At 45.1% G+C, this 13,883-nt stretch overlaps 1 protein-coding gene across 2 annotated transcripts in view; it reads left to right on the plus strand.

The window, feature by feature from the left end:
- PHLPP2 (PH domain and leucine rich repeat protein phosphatase 2) overlaps positions 1 to 13,883 on the plus strand; it is a 704,566-nt gene that overhangs the window by 75,723 nt on the left and 614,960 nt on the right. Inside the window, exon 3 of one of the 2 annotated variants that reach the window (XM_078669274.1) lies at positions 5,651 to 5,784. In XM_078669274.1, the coding sequence (XP_078525400.1) occupies positions 5,651 to 5,784 (134 nt within the window). Of the gene's footprint in view, positions 1 to 5,650; positions 5,785 to 6,089; positions 6,163 to 13,883 lie in introns of those variants that run through there. The other variant, XM_078669275.1, reaches the window with a different exon arrangement.

Below are 13,883 nucleotides of genomic sequence, written 5' to 3' on the forward strand. Positions count from 1 at the left end.
GAAGGCGTATACTCCGGACTTAGCCCAATTGACTCTGAGGCCCGATACCCCCTCAAAGGTCCGGAATATGTCCGACAGTGTTGCAGGCACCGTCGTGAGGTCTCGCACATAGAGTAATAGGTCGTCCGCGTAGAGCGAGACCGTGTGCACCCCGTCCGCCAGTGGGATCCCCCATTCCACTCCCTTGTCCCTCAGTAGAGCCGCCAGGGGTTCGATCGCCAGGGAGAAGAGAAGGGGCGACAGGGGGCAGCCTTGTCTGGTACCCCTGCGCACCCGCACCGTCTCCGACAGCAGCTTACCCGTCCGTACGCGGACGTTCGGTCGCTGGTAAAGCAGTCCGACCATGTCCATAAAGGCGTCCCCGACGCCGAGTTTGTCGAGCACCGCTCCCAAGTACGGCCACTCCACCGAGTCGAAGGCCTTCTCCAGGTCTAATACGAGGCATCCTGACCTCGGCCAATGTAGTGTGGCCGCTTCCTGGACCCGAAAGAGACGTCGCAAATTACGGGAAGTGCTCCTCGCCGGCATGAACCCGTTTTGGTCTGCATGTACCAGTGCCGGGACCTCCAGGGTCAGGCGGCGGGCCAGCAGGGAGGTGAACACTTTGTAGTCCGTGTTCAGCATGGCCAGAGGCCTGTAGGACCCCATGCACGTGCCATCCCTGTCTGGCTTCAGCAGTGAAACCAGGTTCGCCTCATTTAGTGAGTTTGGGAGCGCCGAGTCCTCAATCGCGTGTGTGTAGAGCTTGAGCATCTCCGGGACCAGTACGTCCGAGCAGGCCTTGAAGAACTCGGCAGGCAGGCCATCGGGGCCGGGGGACTTGCCGTTGGACATTGCGAAGATGGCTTCCCGCAATTCCTCTTGGGTGAATGGGCCCCCTAAGTCCTCCTGCTGTGCGTTCGTCAGAGAAGGCAGTTGGATGTCAGCAAGGAAACCCTCTATGGTGGCCGTTGAGACCCTCAGCTGTGACTTGTATAGGGCCTGGTAGTGCCCCACAAATGCCTGGTGTATCTTGCCTTGTGTATACACGATTTCCCCTCCAGTTGTCCGAATGGCGGATACTGGTTCCGTGCGGGATTCCTGTTTGACCAGCCAAGCCAGCAACCTCCCCGGTTTGTCGCCATGTTGGTGTACCCGCGCCGAGTGGGCCGCGAAGTTGACGTGCTTCAGTCTCTCTAGTAGCGCAGCGTGTTCCTCACGGGCCTCCCGTAGCCGGTCACTCGCGCCGATCACTGCCTCCCGCTCCCAACGGAGCAGGTCCGCCTCCACCGTGCTTAGGTCCGCTTCCAACTTTTTCTGTATGCTCCCTTGTGTGCCCAAGCAATGACCCCGTACCACCACTTTGAAGGCGTCCCACTCCACACTAGTGGAGGACGCCGTGCCCGAGTTGTCAGCAAAGTACTGCGCTACTCGGGCCTGTAGGGCGTCTCTGAAGGGTGCGTCGAGCAGCAGGGCGGGTTGTAGCCGCCATGTGGGTATGGGTGGGTGTGGGCGTTCCCATGTTATTGCCAGCGTGTGTGGATTGTGGTCTGAATGTGTCCGGCCGAGGTATTGCGACTCAGTAATGTGTGGTAGCATTTCCGTTGTCACCATGAATCTGTCCAGGCGGACATGTAGCGTGTGTGCCCCCGAGTAATATGAATATACTCTGGTGTCCGGGTTGTGCGCGCGCCATGCATCCCTGAGGTCCCACTGTGTTGCCCATCTTGCGAACGCCTGCGCAACCCCCAAAGAAGTGGCATCTGGCCTGGGCGGGGTCGAGCGGTCCAGCGCAGGGTCTAGCACTGTGTTGTAATCACCTCCCAGTACCCAGGGGACTCCGTGCCAGGGCGCCAATTTTTCCGATAGGTGTGTCAGAAAGCTTCCCTGGTCATGCTATGCTTTGTTATGCTATGCTATGTTGTGTTGTGTTGTGTTTTGCTATGCTATGCTTTGTTTTGCTATGCTATGTTTTGTTATGCTATGTTTTGTTATGCTATGCTATGTTTTGTTATGCTATGCTTTGTTATGCTATGCTATGTTTTGCTATGCTATGCTTTGTTTTGCTATGCTATGTTTTGTTGTGTTTGATATGCTATGTTTTGCTATGCTATTATATGTTTTGCTATGCCATGTTTTGTTATGCCATGTTTTGTTATGCCATGTTTTGTTATGCCATGTTTTGTTATGCCATGTTTTGTTATGCCATGTTTTGTTATGCCATGTTTTGTTAGGCTATGTTTTGTTTTGCTATCCTATGCTTTGTTTTGTTATGCTATGCTCTGTTTAGTTTTGCTATCCTATGCTATGTTGTGTTTTGTTATGCTATGCTATGTTGTGTTTTGTTATGCTATGCTATGCTATGTTTTGTTATGCTATGTTTTGTTATGCTATACTATGTTTTGTTATGCTATGCTATGCTTTGTTATGCTATGCTATGCTTTGTTATGCTATGCTATGTTTTGCTATGCTATGCTTTGTTTTGCTATGCTATGTTTTGTTGTGTTTGATATGCTATGTTTTGCTATGCTATTATATGTTTTGCTATGCTATGTTTTGTTATGCCATGTTTTGTTATGCATGTTTTGTTATGCCATGTTTTGTTATGCCATGTTTTGTTATGCCATGTTTTGTTAGGCTATGTTTTGTTTTGCTATGTTTTGTTTTGATATCCTATGCTTTGTTTGTTATGCTATGCTCTGTTTAGTTTTGCTATCCTATGCTATGTTGTGTTTTGTTATGCTATGCTATGTTGTGTTTTGTTATGCTATGCTATGTTGTGTTGTGTTTTGTTATGCTATGTTGTGTTGTGTTTTGTTATGCTATGCTGTGTTTTGTTATGCTATGCTATGTTTTGTTATGCTATGCTATGCTATGTTGTGTTTTGTTATGCTATGCTGTGTTTTGTTATGCTATGCTGTGTTTTGTTATGCTATGCTATGTTTTGTTGTGTTTTGTTATGCTATTTTTTGTTGTGCTGTGCTTGGTTGTGCTGTGCTTGGTTGTGCTGTGCTTGGTTGTGCTGTGCTTGGTTGTGCTGTGCTGTGTTTTGCTGTGCTGTGTTTTGCTGTGCTGTGTTTTGCTGTGCTGTGTTTTGCTTTACTGTGCTGTGCTGTGTTTTGCTATGCTATGTTTTGTTGTGTTTGATATGCTATGTTTTGCTATGCTATTATATGTTTTGCTATGCTATGTTTTGTTATGCCATGTTTTGTTATGCATGTTTTGTTATGCCATGTTTTGTTATGCCATGTTTTGTTATGCCATGTTTTGTTAGGCTATGTTTTGTTTTGCTATGTTTTGTTTTGATATCCTATGCTTTGTTTGTTATGCTATGCTCTGTTTAGTTTTGCTATCCTATGCTATGTTGTGTTTTGTTATGCTATGCTATGTTGTGTTTTGTTATGCTATGCTATGTTGTGTTGTGTTTTGTTATGCTATGTTGTGTTGTGTTTTGTTATGCTATGCTGTGTTTTGTTATGCTATGCTATGTTTTGTTATGCTATGCTATGCTATGTTGTGTTTTGTTATGCTATGCTGTGTTTTGTTATGCTATGCTGTGTTTTGTTATGCTATGCTATGTTTTGTTGTGTTTTGTTATGCTATTTTTTGTTGTGCTGTGCTTGGTTGTGCTGTGCTTGGTTGTGCTGTGCTTGGTTGTGCTGTGCTTGGTTGTGCTGTGCTGTGTTTTGCTGTGCTGTGTTTTGCTGTGCTGTGTTTTGCTGTGCTGTGTTTTGCTTTACTGTGCTGTGCTGTGTTTTGCTGTGCTGTGCTGTGTTTTGCTGTGCTGTGCTGTGTTTTGCTGTGCTGTGTTTTGCTGTGCTGTGCTGTGGTTTGCTGTGCTGTGTTTTGCTGTGCTGTGTTTTGCTGTGCTGTGTTTTGCTGTGCTGTGCTTTGCTGTGCTGTGTTTTGCTGTGTTTTGCTGTGTTTTGCTGTGCTGTGTTTTGCTGTGCTTTGCTGTTCTGTGTTTTGCTGTTCTGTGCTTTGCTGTGCTGTGTTTTGCTGTGCTTTGCTGTGCTTTGCTGTGCTTTGCTGTGCTGTGCTGTGCTGTGTTGTGTTGTGCTTTGCTGTGCTGTGCTGTGTTTTGCTGTGCTGTGCTGTGTTTTGCTGTGCTGTGCTTTGCTGTGTTTTGCTGTGTTTTGCTGTGTTTTGCTGTGCTGTCCTGTGCTTTGCTGTGCTGTGTTTTGCTGTGCTGTGTTTTGCTGTGCTTTGCTGTGCTGTGTTTTGCTGTGCTGTGTTGTGCTGTGCTGTGTTTTGCTGTGCTGTGTTGTGTTTTGCTGTGTTTTGCTGTGCTGTGCTGTCCTGTGCTGTGCTTTGCTGTGCTGTGTTGTGTTGTGTTTTGCTGTGTTGTGCTGTGCTGTGTTTTGCTGTGCTGTGTTTTGCTGTGCTGTGCTGTGTTGTGCTGTGTTGTGTTTTGCTGTGCTGTGCTTTGCTGTGCTGTGTTATGCTGTGTTTTGCTGTGTTTTGCTGTGCTGTGCTGTGTTGTGTTGTGCTGTGCTGTGTTTTGCTGTGTTGTGCTGTGCTGTGCTGTGCTGTGTTTTGCTGTGCTGTGCTGTGTTGTGCTGTGCTGTGTTTTGCTGTGCTGTGCTGTGTTTTGCTGTGCTGTGTTGTGTTTTGCTGTGCTGTGCTGTGTTGTGCTGTGTTTTGCTGTGCTGTGTTGTGTTGTGCTGTGTTTTGCTGTGCTGTGTTGTGCTGTGCTGTGTTTTGCTGTGCTGTGTTGTGTTTTGCTGTGCTGTGCTGTGTTGTGTTGTGTTTTGCTGTGCTGGTAAGGGTATGTGAGGGTGTGTGTGAGGGGGTGTGAAGGTGAGGGTGTGAGGGTGAGGAGGTGTGTGAGGGTGAGGAGGTGTGCGGAGGGTGAGTGTCTCCAATGAATGTCACTGCTTGGCCTTCTTTGAAAATGTTCAGTGCTGCAAATAGAGCATGCCGCCCTAATTATCACAGCATGAGGCCCCAAAGATATAATTATCACAGCATGCAGAGAGCCGCCCCGCTGGAGCACTCAACTGCACATTAATTATAGTTGAGTGCTCCAGCAGCCTGGGGCCTGTTGACATGCTGTGATAAGTGGTTCTCATGCTGTGATAATTGTTGCAGCACCTGAGGAAGTGGAGACTCCTGCTGGGATAATTGGTCTTGTGGCGCCTCAGGAAGTAGAGTTTCATGCTGGGATAATTGGTCTGGCGGGCTTGCAGCCCTGACGTCCAACAAACGTGCACAAGCTGCTCAACCTTGAAGCACGTTCACAGACCTGGGTCGGCTCGTGCCCAGGTCTGTATCGGGCTCGTTCACAGCTGTTACTCCCTTGACAGGGAGGAAGGTGACTATAGTCTCGCTGGCGGGAGCGCTTCGCGCTCCAACGCCAGCTCGACCTAAAAAGGCCAGCAAAGCAGGACATCCATTGGGCAAGTGAAAGAAAGTATTGACACAGGGGTGCACTGGCACCTGCACAGCAGAGTTAAAACCAGGGCTAGAAAAGGAATTGTAAATGCAAATAAATTCAGAGCTGATGTGACATGCTGATTCATGTGGGAGAAAAGTGAGTAGGGGAGCGTAAAATAGGTTTTTAGAGACATTCATGAATTGTAGCTGACATGCAGCTCAAATGTGGATCAGGATGTTCACAGTAAGCAATCTTCTCATGAACAATCATGTCTTATGTGGATTGTTTTCTTAGGAGCCTGGATTCTGAGGAGAAACCACTACAGATTGTGCATAAGTACTTGGCTGAACTTGGCTTTGAGGACCCACTACGAATCCAGGAAGAAGCAACACATTCTGACATTGGCTGCATGATTCGTTTCTACAGTGGTAGGTTGTTTCTCATGCCCTAAGCAGTTATCTTTTAAATGGCTGCTTACCAGGACACTGATTGTTGTGATTTTGGCAGCACTTTCAGATAGCCATTGTCTGTGACTACTGCTGTATGCAATCAATGAATGAAAGCTAGACTTTGGAATCATTATAACATAATTCAATAAGTGTATTCAAATATTAGATGTTTGTAAAGCCACTGTGTGTCTCCATTTCAAACTGTCTTGTCATTCCACCTCCTCCGTGCTCCAGGGTCCAATGAAACAGTACAGTGGGCAGAGAGAAGAGAAATGCAGAGACACCCAAAGCTGAAGGAAAAAGAAAGATAGAGGAACATAGCAGGAAGTGGAGCAGAGATAGATGCAGAGTATGGTGGTAGGTTGACATGCAACTGGGTGGCATGGAAGTAGGGCAATTGATACACAGGTGTTAATGGAGGTCTGCCTTATTGTACTCTTCCCCAGTTGGTGCTGTTAAGATTCTAAGGGAGTTGATGAAAGCCAAGTTCTTGAAGAGCGTTTTCTATTTGAGTTATCATCTCCATCTAGATAGCTTGTTGTCATCAAGCCCCAGAAACACAAGGATTAGCGTCTCTGTAGCTGAAGACTCTTATTGCTCCCCTTCTCTCATAGCGCACATAAAAGCAGGTATAGTCGATACGTTTTTGATAGTTGAATTTCAAGATCTAGCAGTGCTTTGTAGAGACATTTTCTAGCAAAGTAGAGAAATACATATCATAAATACACTTGTGAATGATAATAAGAAATGTGACCTTACTGTGTTTGACTAGTGGAAGCCACAGGGTGAACTCGAGCATCCCTCTGGAAAGGAATGTGATCTAGACATACTCTACATTACTTACATTCTATGGCTGGTCGGCAAACAATGTATTTTTGTTGATGCAGAACTAATCAGATGTCAGATGGCTAAAGCTTTTTTTTGTTTTGAAATTATGTTAAACTTCAGCTTTAGAGAGAGCATTAGGTAGGAGAAGAATTTAAGCTGGGAGAATCAAGTAAAATATCTTCAAAAGCTTTTTTTAAGATCCAGAGAATAGAACTAGTGTTTTTGGTTGAATAAGCTAGAGCCAGCAGGAGATCAGCCAATAATTAATGGCCCTTTCTTTACTAAGCCACAGCCAGCAGGATGTCAGCCAAGAATTGAAGGCTGAAACCTAGATTTTAAAGCGTTTAAATTTTGAGTAAATTTTTAGATATTTTAACAAATAGATCAATATCCTTTGCAAATGATTGTAGAAGGGCACCAAACCTAGGAACACCTTCATACAGGGGGTAAGATTGTACACAAGAAAAAATGGTGCACCACACTGTCTTTGGGAAACATCACAGAAAAGGTTAAGCTTGTGGGGACATATATAATCAAATTTGGATCCTGGCCTCTTTGGCCCTTCATAGTCTTATTTCATGTTCTTTCCTACTTGTCACTCAACAGTTTTGTGCGCCCTGTGGGCCTGCATTCTTCCCAGTTCCCCCTTCCTATACCTTTCCACGCTCCATCACTGTCTGTTGCTTTCTACATTTTAGTCCATTTTTTAAACATTCACCCAATGACATAGTACCTCCTTGCAGCCTGTTTGTTATTCCTCTAGCAACAGGTCATTACTTCCCCCTTCCTGTTTTTGTCTAACAAATGTCTTTAATTGGGCACTACCCCCACTCCCACCCCCTTCTGTGTAGCACTTCCCATTTCCCTCCTAGTTTAATTAACTATTACCCTCTTTTTGTATGGTTCCTGCACCAGTCATATTTCCATTCCAGTTACCCTGGTTTACACGTCTAATTTCCTCCTCCCACCCAGTTACTGTACCTGACTGGCCATCTGACCTCCTGTTCTGCTGGCTGTCTCAGTTCCTCTTCTCACATAGTTACTCCTTCCACCTAGTCTTTCTCTCGGTCTGTGTTGTGCCACCTATCTGACTACAATAGACTCAGTATTTACATTTGAGGCAACTGGAATCAATTACGTATACTGACACAGAACTTGGGCCATCATAAAATGTTTTAAAACTGAACTGGGCATAATGGTAATCTTTGGGGGAAAAGTCAAACCATATTGGGGAGAGGAGTTGGCCTAACGGCTAGGGCGCTCGACCTCGGACCTGGAGGAACTGGGTTCGAGCCTCGGTAACGACGCCAAAACCTCCTGTGATTCTGGGCAAATCACTTAATCTCCCCGTGCCTAAAATGAAAGTAACTGGAAAACGTAAAAATGTAACGTAACTGGAAAAATATGTAAAGCGCTCTGATACCTGATTCGGTTCGGGTCTAGTTCGCGCTATATAAAACTCTGCGCAAAGCAGCAATTCGTAGACCACTCTGTTAAAAAAGGTGTGTAAAAGGAAAGAATGATACACTTGGAGCACCAGAGATATGGACGTAGACAGATGTTTTTTGTGCAGTGGTTGAGTTGAAAGTCTGTTTTTTCCCCTTATCCATCTGTCTCGTTCTGAGCGTCACACTAAAGGCAAGTGTTTTATTGCTTGGTTATGTCATGGTATGTTCATCATGGTATGCTCCCAAGCAGTTTTAACCATGCATTAAGATTTCATGTACAAAAGAGACCGAGCACTATGCTGGCTCAAATCCTCATTAGCCGGAGATCTCGGAATGTTTCCCTTCCCCCTTTTAGTTCTGAGGCGAAACCCTTAGTATGTGGGGCTCCACAGGCCTCGGCTCTCAGCTCAACACTTTTTAATGTTTATCTGGAATCTCTGGCTAAGTTAGTTGAATCCTGGGTAGTCAGAGTTATATCTGTCGCAGATGATACTCAACTCCTTGTGGCTTTTCAGGAAAACCTGCTCACGCCCCTTGACTCCTTTAAGCTCTGTTGGAAATCTGGCCTGTACTGGATGAACACAAGCTGTCTGAAACTTAATTCAGATAAGACTGACGTGGTCTTCCTTTGTACTAAGCCCCCCCCCCTTTACCCAGTCTTTGATGGCCATCAGAGCTGGGAGTCTTCCCCCAGCCCTGCCTCTGTGGTTAGAAACCTTGGGGTGAAATTTGATTCAGGCTTGACCTTTTGATCCCCAAATTAAGGCTTAATACTCTTCCTGTTTGTTTGAGAAGGATGCTGCATCCCAATAGAGTATTGCAAGACAATTGTCCATGCCTTATTAACCTCCAGGCTGGACTATACTAATAGCCTGTATTTGGGCCTTCCAGCCTTTTTGATTCAGTGCCTTCAGACCATTCAAAACGCTGCTACCTGGCTGATTTTGAAGCTTCTGCGTCGATTTTAGGTGTTGGGCCACTTGCGTGCCCTCCATGGGCTTCCAGTCAACAAGAGAATCCAGTTCAAAGCTATGACCTGAGCTTTCAGAGCCTACTATCATAAGGGTCCTCTTTTTTTATTTTATTTTTTTACTTTTGTTTATTGAAGTTTTGTTCAGACATATACATGATATAGGCACATTTGTACGTTGATACTACACAGCATTACTCAGTTACAGCATTATAGAAATTGTGGACATCAGTATTGAATAAAAACCAAGTATGTTGCTCCAGTGCATCTCGTTCTTTTAAAGGAAAAGGAAAGAAAAATCCATGTAATTTACACAGTTATGGTGACTGGAACATGGCAATGTCTGCTGTGGGTTAGACAAGTCTAGGGATTTGAGACTCCGTGAATGGGTAACAGGAGTTTGGCCATGATCAACCTTATCACGTGGTACGAGTTAGGCAGACTCATGTATGTAAGGGATATTTATACAAATTGGCAAGTGTTGAGGCAGTTATTGGGGCGATCTTGACAGGGAGACAACTGGCACTTGATTAGAGTCATCTGGGAGGTCCGCATAGCGTCCACTGAGCCAAGATGCCGTCTGCATTAGGTCCCAGAACACCGCCATCTCTTCCAGTGTATGGCTAGTCTACATTTTGAAAGTAGCAGCATCATGACCACCAAACAACGTTTTTTAAGTGGGATTTCCCCCACATACCCCAACAGTGCCACCAGTGGGGTGCATTCCAGTGACAGCTTGTATAGTGTCATATACCTCTTTCCAAAATTCAACAATGGGTGGGCAACTCCACGCAATATGCAGAAAGGCTGCGGCTTCACGTTTGCATTCCAGCAGTGCGAATCCGGGTGAAACCCCAGTTTATGCACCTGCATGGGGTTGCGATATACCCTATGTATGAATTTGAAATGGATAAGTCTCAGCTTATAGTTCGGGGATACATATCTCAGCTGTAAGCGACAAAATGACCATTGCTCATCTGTAGGTAGTTCTTCGAGGTCGGTCCTCCATTGTGTTAGTGCCCTAGGGGCAACCAATGGGGTGTGCGTTTGCGTGAGGTTATATAAACTAGTAATTAATCTGCGAGGTGATGGTGTGGTTAATAGATGCTCTAGCGGCTTCATTATATCTGGGAGGGGCTGCGAATGTCGAGTGAATTGACTTGCAAGTGGCTCGGAGTTGAAAGTAGAGGAACAAGTTCGTAAGTGGTATTTGAGTGTCTTCCCGTTGTCGTAGTTGCTCTAAAAATGTGTCCTGTGGGTACAGGTCCCCCAATGTGGAAATGTCCATACTACGTGCCTGTGTTATGGAACCCCTATCATTAAGAAAGGGAAAATGTGGATGGTGCGCAACTGGGGTGGAGATTGCGTATAGCAGTGGAGTCCCAACACGTTTTCGTAAACCTTTCCAGGCCAACGCATGGTTTCAACAGTATTTATTTAATTGGCCTATCTGTGATATGGCTTCTACACAGCCACATGTAGAGGGGTGGGATCTTCCACATCTGTTTCAATGGCCACGTGTGGCCGGAACAGTGTGGGGTGTATCAAGAAATGAAGGAATTGGGCTTGTGCACATAATGCGTAGAGTTCGAAGTCAGGCGCAGCCATTCCACCACCGATAGCGGGCGTGTTAGCAGTTCCCAGCTCACGCGACGGTGTTTGCCGGCCCAAAAAAATGCAATCATCATGGAGCGCAGGGAGTTAAAAAAGGCCTCGGTTAAGGGTATGGGTATGTTAACGAATAGGTATAAAAATTTAGGAAGCACTATCATCTTGGGGATAGCGATTCTGCCAGCTAGGGACCAAGGCAGAGCAGCCCAGATTTTCGATTTGCGCTCCAACCAGTCTAGTAACCTGCCAAAGTTCATTCGCCATATGTCCTGTAATTCCCTACTAAGCCACACCCCCAAGTATTTTACAGCATCATCTTCCCATTTAAGTGGGAATTCCAAGTCGGTTTCCAGCGGGGCCCCAGTCAGGTAAAATAGAGGATTTTGACTAGTTGATCTGTATGCCAGACATTCCCCCAAAGCGAAGGACTTCTCTCAGCAAGGGGTTATGGTTTTCATCTGGTTTACGAATATTTAACGTTATATCATCTGCATACATTGATATTATTAGACCTCTATCTGTGAATCCCAGACCACGAGCAGTGTGGTGCTGGCGAATTCTGGCCTTAATGGCTCCATCGCCACTGCGAACAGCAGTGACGAGAGTGGGCATCCTTGCCTGGTGCCCCGAGTTATACAGAATAGTTCCGATATTATATTATTTGCTCTTAGTCGGGCTGTGGGCTTAGTATAGAGCAGGCCTATTAGTTTGATAAAGTTGGGACTGAATCCTTATCTAGGTAGTATCGCGAACAGGAAAGGCCACTCCAAGGAATCAAACACCTTGGTTGCGTCAAGAAACATTGCAATAACAGGGAGTTGGGGGTCAAGCTGGTGCACAGTGGTGAAGAATGTGCACAAATTGTGAGCTGTTGACCTACCCGGAATGAATCCTGATTGGTCTGACCTAGCTATGAGCAGTAATGGTGGCTGTAGCCTGTTGGCTATTAGTTTGGCTAGGATCTTAGCATCCACATTGATTAACGACAGGGGTCTATATGAGTCACAGATATTAGATGCCTTGTCTGGTTTCAGAAGGGAAATGATTACTGCTTCCTGCATAGTCGGTGGGAGTATTCATACATCCAACAACTCCTGATAGGCGTCCATTAAGGGTCTGCTTTACCTTAAGAGACACTTTAGGTTTAAATCTGTTTATTGTTTTAAACAGGGTACAATACAACCGCCCGCCTACATCCATAAGATGGTGGCGACAATGAAATAAAAAACTAAAAACAGACAGCTTGAAGATGGCAAAGAAGGGGATACAAAGAACGGAGTTGTGGGGATGCCATAGAGGGGACATGTACTCGACAGAGCCTAACAAATACCCATAAGAGTGCTGTTGTATACCTGGAAAAGGTCATAAGACGAGGAGGTGCATATGTCAATCGGCACTGTGGGTTGGTTGCGTGAGGGGGAGTAGCCGGAGATAGACAGGGCAAGTCAGCTCCCTAAATTTCCCAGCTAGAAATCTAATACTAGATCCCCATGTCTTATCAAACCGTGGTAGTGTGTGGGTTACAGTAGCTGTCAGTTTTTCCATTCCCAGAAGTTCCCATAGTTAGTGGAGCCAATGCAATTTCGTCCGGACAGCATCAGTGCCCCAACAGGATAACAGCACCTGCTTGGCAGTGCCAAGCGTTAATGTAATGGCTCGCCCATGTTGCGACTTAGGGGGTAAGTCAACACATTCGGAGCGCCAGCAATATATAACTAGGGAACCTAGGTAATTCTATGCCATGGATTCCATCAATATCAGCTAAGATCTCTGCCAGAAGTGTGGTATTTTAGGACAATGCCAAAGTTAAATGTGTGAGGGTGCCCACTTGGCCCCATTGTCTCCAGTGATGGGGAACCCACCTGGTTTCCACTGAGCTGTTCTCGCCGAAGTATAGTACCAATAATGGGCTATTTTAAGGAACATTTTTTTGCCCGCTGTGCTGAAGGCTGAGGCGCTGGCCCTATGCACTATTTTGTGCCATTCCTTAGGTGTGAAATTACGCTCAGGAGCCATTTTAAACCATATTCGTAGAAGAAATGCCTGAGATCTAATAATCTCAAACTTTTCCACATCCCCCGCAGTCACAGGGCCAGAAGAGGAGGCAGATCCTTTACCTTTCTGACAGCTAAGCTGTGGAATGTTCTTCCTCCTAATTTGAGAAGTATCCCGTCTGAAGCTGCTTTTAGAAAGTCGATAAAACTTTTCTTTTCAATTACTGTGTAGGCTGCTGTCAGTCCCTTTTCTCCCTCTTCTCTGGGTGATCTTTACCGCTAGTGCTGGTAAGCCTCCTCTAAGGTATCCGTGCACTTTAAAAAGTAGATTGTATTGTACAAGAGCAATTTGTGCCGACACATACATTTTTTAAATTTCTTTTTATTGATATAGAACAAAAACAAAAATCAGCACATATACACAAAACATGTTCAAGGATTGTGAGTAAGAGGAGATCATACAATTACATTTTGATAAGTCAGAATAGCAATCCGAATAGAGCCCCAGAGCACAGTTATTACACATCAAGGAGTGGGCGGGTCCTCCCGGTCAACACTACGGGGAGGACTACAAATCTCACCGCTGTATGCGTTCCAGGCTCCCCACCTGACATATAATTTGAATAGAAGCACAAACACTATGTTACATATTATTGTGGCTGAGGTCATGTGCAGTTGAAGTTTAGTTATAATTTGTCATTAAACTTGGCTACAAATTGGAATTTGCATAGTATTTCACAACTCTCAGGATCAAAGTGACCCAACAATATATTTTGTGAAGGGAAGGATCATAGTGTGCTTTCTTTCCCTGTTACGAGAACACCCCTGAGAAGAGAGTATATGGTCATTGCATTGATATTGGAGGTGAGATGGAGACAGAGAAAAACTTGAATATCATGGTTCATATGGGACAGTAAATAGAGTGGTGGTGTTTTAGGACAATATTATTTATGAGGAATGGTTAATGACTTCCAAATTTTGTATTTGTTTGGGAAATGTAGCAGGAGATTTTGGCCTAAAGATCTTCTGCAAATTTGTGGTAAGCTCTTTGGTTTCTAAGAGTTTTCTTTAATTTTTACTGCTTAAAAGGTATGTTTATTGGAATTAATGGATTGGAGGTATGCTTTGAAATGGATATTAAGTCTGCTTCATCAAAACTGAGTCATGTTTTATACCATTTAGTTTCTAGAACTGTGAATCTACCATTTAATAGTTTGGTGTTATGAG

The sequence above is a fragment of the Lissotriton helveticus genome, chromosome 12 (assembly GCF_964261635.1).
Source record: "Lissotriton helveticus chromosome 12, aLisHel1.1, whole genome shotgun sequence".
Classification (NCBI taxonomy): Eukaryota; Metazoa; Chordata; class Amphibia; order Caudata; family Salamandridae; genus Lissotriton; species Lissotriton helveticus.